The 7,853-nt window shown below is 45.7% G+C and overlaps 2 protein-coding genes across 6 annotated transcripts in view; both read left to right on the plus strand.

The window, feature by feature from the left end:
* Positions 1–4,666, plus strand: part of LOC109605007 (uncharacterized) — a 42,552-nt gene extending 37,886 nt beyond the window's left edge. For all 5 annotated transcript variants that reach the window (XM_049964078.1, XM_020021568.2, XM_020021566.2 and 2 more), the window contains one exon: positions 29–4,666. In XM_049964078.1, the coding sequence (XP_049820035.1) occupies positions 29–4,483 (4,455 nt within the window). In that variant the 3' untranslated portion in view covers positions 4,484–4,666. The remainder of the gene's footprint in view (positions 1–28) is intronic.
* A 442-nt stretch (positions 4,667–5,108) lies between these two features.
* LOC109605006 (paramyosin) lies at positions 5,109–7,652 on the plus strand. The gene is made up of 5 exons (XM_020021564.2): positions 5,109–5,433; positions 5,680–6,323; positions 6,377–6,659; positions 6,710–7,339; positions 7,393–7,652. Exons 1-5 carry the CDS (start codon positions 5,212–5,214, stop codon positions 7,474–7,476), a joined length of 1,863 nt encoding a protein of 620 aa, XP_019877123.2. The 5' UTR covers positions 5,109–5,211; the 3' UTR covers positions 7,477–7,652.
* The last annotated feature ends 201 nt before the right edge of the window (positions 7,653–7,853 follow it).

Below are 7,853 nucleotides of genomic sequence, written 5' to 3' on the forward strand. Positions count from 1 at the left end.
GTTCATTGTTTTCGTTGATTTGTTTCAGAGCGCCTGTGGAGCTGTCATCCAAATCGGCAGGTCGTTGATGAACCGTCCGGAAATCGTGTCGGTTGGGTTGGTGTGGAACTCAGAGAGGCCCACCTTGGAACACATCATGGAGGTCTTCTCCACCATTGGTACGACTTTAAGGATGGGCGAGGTCTTCAACTCAGTTATAGACACTCGATGGGCCGACACTTCGGTCCATCAACTAGTCGGAGTTGTTACTTACTACGGAAAACACTATTCGACCTTCTTCTTCCACACCAAACTCAGGGTGTGGATCTACTTCGACGATGCTACAGTACGGGAAGTGGGGCCTAGATGGGAGCAGGTGGTGGAGAAGTGTCGCAAAGGTCGCTACCAACCACTGTTGCTTTTGTATGCCTTGCCTGATGGTACTCCGGTGAACACCGATAATGCCCCAAAGCAAATCACGGCCTTCTATAATGATAAGTTGAAGAAAACTCCTTCACAGTCGGTGCTAAGGAGGTCAATAACTCCCAGCCCGGAGAAGCCCATAATAGGCAACACTCGGAGGGCCATAACCCCTAACCCAGATGGTACCCTCAACCAAAAGCCTCCACTTCCAAGGCCATGCAACGAGTACCAAAACCTTTCAATCATCCAGAAGAATATTTATGGTAATCAGCCAGCTGATTGCGACGTAGTGGACGGCTGCATCAGCCGAAAGGAGCCCGAATATGTGACCAGGAAGTCCTTAGATTATAACTATCCGAAACCTCAGGTCAACATACACAGAACCTTGAGCAACAGCTCCTCCTCCGGGGTGGAGGGCATGTCGATCCCCGATCACATGAACATCCCCCGCCGAAGGGACTCGGGCAACTGGAGCGGCGACCGGAACAGCGCCTCCTCCGCCTCGTCCACCACCATGGAGAACCCTTACCTGTACTTGGTGGGCAAGGTGCCCAATTCGGGCGGAAGCATACCGGGCAGCCCCACCAGGTCCAAAAGCGACTCAAGTGGCGACGCCGGCTACGACTCCTACTCGTTGTCGTCCAACGACAGCTCCACCATGACCACCCTGCAGCACCTGATGAAAATGGGCCACCTGGCCAAAATCCCCGAGGACTACAACAACGTGTCCACTCAGGTGTCGCTGAACTGCGACGCCTTGTGCAACGAAGCCGACGACTTGTTGGTGAAGTCACGTCAATTGGAAGACGAGCACGACTTGGTGTTGGCATTGGCGTTGTGCAACGCAGCCGCCACCAAAGCCAGGGCGGCCATGAACGCCCCCTACAACAACCCACAAACCTTAACCTTGGCGAGGATGAAGCACAACACGTGCATAATGAGGGCCAGGAGCCTGCACAGGCGGATGACCCAGACGCAGAACCCCAACAAAGAAAACCCTCCAGAAATCAGGCACACCAGGGAAGGAAGTAGCGGCAGTGGAAGGCACTCACGTCAAAACTCCAGAGATAAAGGGCTGCACTCCAGACAAAACAGTCGGGAGTTGTTGGTGGTAGAGAAGGAGAAGGCGCCACACAGCACTAAAAACATTGAAATATACGCCACCCTGCCTAAAAAGAAGGACGTGCTGAAAAGTAAGCTGGATGAAATCAACATTGGGGAGAACGCCGAGTATATGCTTTATGACAAGCCTCCAAACAGGGAATCCAGAAGCATTTTTTCGAGGTCCAAGAACAAGGAAAGCCAAAAGGTGAGGGAGAAGCGCTCGCGAAGCGAGGACAGGAACAAGCTCTCCAGGGACTTCTCCATCGCCCCGGAAATAATCACCGGCAAGGACACCCTAAAGAAAGCCAAGGAAGAGAAGGAAGACAAGAAGGATAAAGATGGTAAAACAAAGAAGCAACACAAAATCCGCAGGAAACTTCTGATGGGTGGGCTGATAAAACGTAAGAACCGCAGCATGCCAGACCTAACTGACACAGCTGCTGACGAGCCTGCTCCTCCCACCACCACAGTGGACGACAGCAGTGTTGGTCTGAAGGGTAGTGAGACGCCCAACGGAATGTGTGGTTATCTGTCGGAGGGACACTTGGAATTCACCGGCAACAACGCGAACCCCAACTTGGAACGCAGCAAGTTGATGAGGAAGAGCTTCCACGGCAGCGCCGGCAAAATATTAACCGCAGCCAAGGTGCCACCACCTCCGCCCCTCAGGACGACTTCCACACTTAGCAAGGCTAAGTCGAACGGTGGTGAAGTGTGTAACGAGAGCGAGAGGAAGTATTCCACCCCCAACGACATATCCTACTATCAGAACCAGCAGCAGTTTATGAACAGCTCACCAGTTTACAACCAATCTTTGCCCTACATTTCCAACTACCAAAACGCCTACGATTCTCACACGTATTACGGCAACAACACGGTTATCACCAAGGCTGACGTGCACCACGAGCACACCCCCCCTAAGAATAACTACAACTCAAGCCACATTGATAGTGGGGTGGATGAAGTCGATTGTCTACCATCACCGGCTGAGCATCAACTAGAACTGCCGCCTTATCCAAGCCCGATGGGGTCAGCCATACACTCCAGACAAGCTAGCGAGGAGTTCCCTCCTCCACCACCACCACTTGACTTGTCAGCCCTGGATGAATACCTGCAAAAACCCACACCCCCCGAAGAGCCATCACCCAACAGTCTTTTGGCACAACTTCAGAACAAACGTAGGGAGATTTTAACTAACGAGGGCGGCGAGGTGAAGACCCCCACCACAGAAGTCAAGTCTTCCGGTCACACCTGGCTGAAGGAGCTGCAAGCTAAACAAGCGGCACTGCGCATGAAGAAGTCCCAAGACTTAAAGGAGAACGCTGATTCGGACAGCATCAAAACTGTGCCCTATGAGAAACATCACTCAGTCAAGTCCGTTAAGGATCTGGCGTCGAAGTTCGAAATCACCGACAATGGCAGCTTCAACTTGAACAAAGCTCCCACTAACAACAACAACAACAGTCACAACGTGGAGACAACAGTTGTTAAAGATGAACCCATACCTCAGAGGCAAATCGACGAGGAGATTTTGGAGGTGGAGATGCTGAGCGCTGCGGTCAAGAAGACTTTGAACATGAGCCACGAGGATGATGGCCGAAGGCCACGCCAAAAGAAGAAGAGTGTGTCCTTCTGTGATCAAGTCATATTGGTGGCGACGGCGGAAGACCAGGAAGACGACAGTTATATTCCAAATCCAATATTGGAACGAGTACTTCGTACCGCCATGAATAAGCCTGAGTCGGCTGCCATTCGCCAGGAAATCATTGCGTTGAGGGAGAACGAGATGAAGAAAAATGAAAGCCAAACTGAAAACATTCAGGTGTGTAATGAGGAGGTTTTCAATCAACAGCCGTTGTATGTGAGGCGCAATTCCGTGGATAATTTGCTTAATCAAGTTGCTTGCGAGGACTCCCCTAAGAATTATGGTCAACCTGTGATTGTACAACGACGAATTTCTGACGGAGGGCAGTACCAGCCTCACAATGGTTATAATAATGCTCCGGAGCAGCATGTGGTGATGCCACAGCAAGTACCACCCAATGGTTATTGTAATGGACAAGTTAATTCGTACCATCAAGTACCGCCTCAGTACGTTGAATATGGTCAATATAGTAGTCCAAGTCAACCCCAATATAAAGAACAAGAGCATTGTAATCCTCAGTACAGTCCAGCCTATGGTAATCAACCACATTATGGTAACACCAGCCAACTACAAAATTCACCTCAAACTCCCTCCCCGATGTTAATGCAAAGCCGTCAGATGCAGCCCTCGCCCAATACACCTCAGAACAACCAATACAACGGACACACTCCCTTCAGACAATCACCATATCAACCCATACCCCAAAATTCACCCGCCTACGCCTACTACAATCAAAACCGTCCTCAAAACGGGTACCGCCAAAGTCCTGCCGACTTCACGCAGACCGGTCAGTACTCACCGGTCAATCGGCCTTACGTGCAGCAACACAGACAGACGCCCGTGAACCAGCAGAACATCTACGCCAACCACCATTCACCGTCACCAGCCCCCTCCAACGCCAGCTACAACTATCACCCCGCCATGTACAAGGGCCCGAACAACAACTACGACAACCAACGAACGCCGGAAGCCAACCCCAACCCCAACTACCGGATGGAGTACGACAACCAGTCGCCGACGTACCAGCGATTACCGCAGTACTACCCGGAACGTTCGGATGTGTACCAGCGGGTACCCATGCCCCACCCCGAACAAATGTACCAACCCAAAGCCCTGCTGAAGAAAACGGTGAGCTTCGAGCCGGGCACGAAGGGCGGCGACTCGCCGACGCCCAAGGCCATGGTGACGCCCATCGTGGTGAACAACGCGAACAACAGCGTGCCCACGGACAAGACGAAGTGCAATCTGTGCCGCAAAAAGAACGTGGTCGCGCTCAATCTGTATTGTACGGACTGCGAGTTCTACATGTCCCGATTTAAACCTAAGAGCTAGTATAGGGTTAGATATGTGTAATTAAATTATTGTCGAGAATTGTGATATTATGTTCAAATTTTTAAGTTTATTTGCGTATAGACGATGTAAAAGACGGATCTCATGTGTAATTCCCGAAACGATTGCGTTTGTATATATAGAAATATTTTTATTAGATTAATAAAATAAAATAATTTAAATTAACTTGTGGGTTTTATTTTAAATCGGCGCATGCGCGCGTCATAAACGCTTGCGCAGTAGGCAATATGTTTGTGTCCAAAGTAAAGTTGTTGATTTGAAGGTGAAACAAAAATTTAACTTATCACAATGAGTCATAAACTAATTAATTCTACTTATTACGTTAATTAAAACCATTAAATTAATTCTATTTTGTATTAATAGAAGTCGTGTGCGCATGCGCACGTTATCTCATTAGAAGTACTTGCGCAGTCTATTTGTTCTGTGCTGACAGTTACCAATTGATCTTCACGCAAAGCTGTTCGTTAGAGGGTAATAAAACATTTTAACTATTGCAATGATTCATGAAATAATTAATTCTGCTCATCACATTAACTAATACCATAAAGAATTACTCAGTCTTTACTACTTAATTATTTAATAAATAGTTTGGAGATTATACAAATATTTAGGGTTTTTAATGAGTTACAGTTGGTGACAGTGGATCACACACAAACTAGATTTAAACGAACAAAAATCAGACAATAAATATTTTTGTGACAATTGACACAATGATGGAGTTTCAAGAGGCACAACTTGTCGAACAAACGAGGCAGGAAACGTTGGAGCACGGAGAAAACGAAATGGCTCAGCAAGGGGAAAAGGAAAACGAACAACTTGATGTTTCGTTGTCCCAAACGACTGATATGGACGAAGATTTGATGCAAATGACCAAAACTTCCCATTGTCAGCAAGTCTTGATGATGAAATCGTTGGAGATTGCCCAAATTAAGGTAAATTTTGTTAATCGTTTGTCCCTATACCTTTAGAAGCCTTTTTATAAATTAAGTAAATTGTCTCACATTGAAATATTCAATTTGGGACGTCCTGTACACTTTTAAAATATATATTCCATCAAGAAAACTGAAGCTTTTACCAAAAAGGACAAGTATAAAGTAAAATATTTGATTTGACCCAATAGTTATAATGAAAAAATGACTTTTTACAGCAACACAGTGATTTACTGATTATCTCTTTAGGCTATGACCGACATTCAGATGCAAGAACTCCAGTCAGACATGGAAGAATCAATATCCAAACACAGGAACCTAAGATCCCAACTGAAGGAGACGAAGATAATGCGCAGCAACCACGCCAAATCTCAGATTGAGCACAACAACATCATAAAGGACTACACTGCACGTCTGGCCTCCATCAAACCCATCATGTGCAGCTTGAAGGAGCTCGTCCACAACACGGACCGGGAGAACAGCAAGGAAAAGTCTGCTCTGGATGACAACTGGAAGAAGTTCAAGCTGGCTGAGGATATGAAACAGTTGAATGAACGCTTAAAATCGGTTACCGAAATGAAAAGGAATATTGTGGCCGAACAGACGGCCGCCTTAGACAACAAGCAAGCAATTTTGGACGCCAATAACGCCAAAATAGTTGCCATGGAGCCGCCCGTAGACAAAATGAAATCTATAATCCTAGACATAAAGGCTGAAACTGATGCTCATCAAGTAGATAATGAGACCTTAAAGGAAGAGCGGGAAGGGTTGATGCGGAGCCTCGAAGTTTTGAAGGAAGAGCTTATGAATTGGGAAGTGGTGGTGGAGGAGGAGGGTTTGGATGACAAAACTGAGGAGCAAGTTTCTGATGAACTTGAAGTGGCGTCTGCCACGTAAGCTTAAAACATCTAAATAAAAAATTAATTGTTGCCTTATTTTTTTTTAGCTTAAAAGAAATTCAAGAAAAGCACTTGGAAGACAGTTGTCTGCTCAAGTTTGAGGAGCGAACCGCGGCCGAATTGGTCGCCATGAAACTCGGCACGGAACAAGATTGTGTGGAGCATGAGAAACACCTGCTTGAACTAAAGGACAATTTGCTAGCCAAACAAAAGTCCCACGACAAAGCAGACGCTGAACTTAAGGAGAAACTTGAACAAATAACTAAGGACGTATTGCAAAAGAGGGTACAAGTTAATAGACAAAAAGAACAGAAAAAGGACCTAAAAATGGTAACACAATTTTTGTTGTTGATTTTATACAATCAGTTTTGTTTTTCCAGAAACTCTGTGCCTTAAAGGCAGAACAGGACACGCTATGCGACCAAAGGTATGCGCTTGTCCAAGAACTGCGCAGTTCGGAGGGGACATTGGTTTCACTACAAATTGAGAAGGTGGCTCAAGAAAGGGCCATGAACGAGCTAAAAAATGATGTTGGAAATCTTCTCAAGGAACGAGACAAACTAGAAACACTCATAACAGATCTGGAGAATCAGATCACAGCAATTAAAGAAAGCGGGACCTCAACCGTTGAAAGTCTCCAGAAGGAGATCGAGACTACAAAGTCAGATCAGCTGAATTCCTTGGAAAAAGTGTCCAAAGATATCGAATACTGGTCCGCAACGTCCGGCTACTTGGACAACAAAGCCAAGCAGATGCACGAGGAGCATCTGAAGCTGCAAGATGAAGTCAAACAAGCACATGACAAAATGATCAAATTACAAACCGTGCGTGAAATCAACGAGGCTCGCATCTTGCAGATCAACACTGGGTTGAACAGATTGGACCAGGGTGCCGGCAAAACTGCTGGGTCAAAGAGGGGCCCTTCCAGCACCTTTAGTGCCTCCGGGAAGAAGGTTAAGTTTACTGGAGTGGAGCTGTCGGACGAGTCCCTTAAGGAGCAGCTCTCGAAGGTTTACCTTAAACGGTTTTAATGTTTACACAACAAATAAATGGTTTGTTTTAGGTAAAAACTATGGAGACTCTCATTGGGGAGGTCAAGGAGAAGGCTCCCTTGGACAACGTTTCAGATACAACTCCTTACAATTAATATTGTTTCATACTGACCATTGTTCTAGTTTATTGTTAGGTGTTTATTCAGTTAATATAGTTATAATGAAAAATTTGATTTAATGTGAAGTGAGGTTAAGTCTCACACTAAAAATTAAATGTGTAATGTCTTAGGATACATATGTAACAAGTTGTTTAATTAAATAATTTTCTTTATTGCGTTTTATTGGAGGCTCCGATTAAATAAAATAAAGCCATTCGTTATTTATTTTCAAACTTATAAATATAAACAAATATGTGTACCTGATGGGTGCGCCACCTATTAATAAAATTGCATAACACAAATGGATAGTTTTTTATGAAGTAAACCCTTAGTTCTGTAACCACACAAACGATGGAGCCACACTTAGTAATGCG

This window comes from Aethina tumida, chromosome 3, assembly GCF_024364675.1.
Source record: "Aethina tumida isolate Nest 87 chromosome 3, icAetTumi1.1, whole genome shotgun sequence".
Lineage (NCBI taxonomy): Eukaryota > Metazoa > Arthropoda > Insecta > Coleoptera > Nitidulidae > Aethina > Aethina tumida.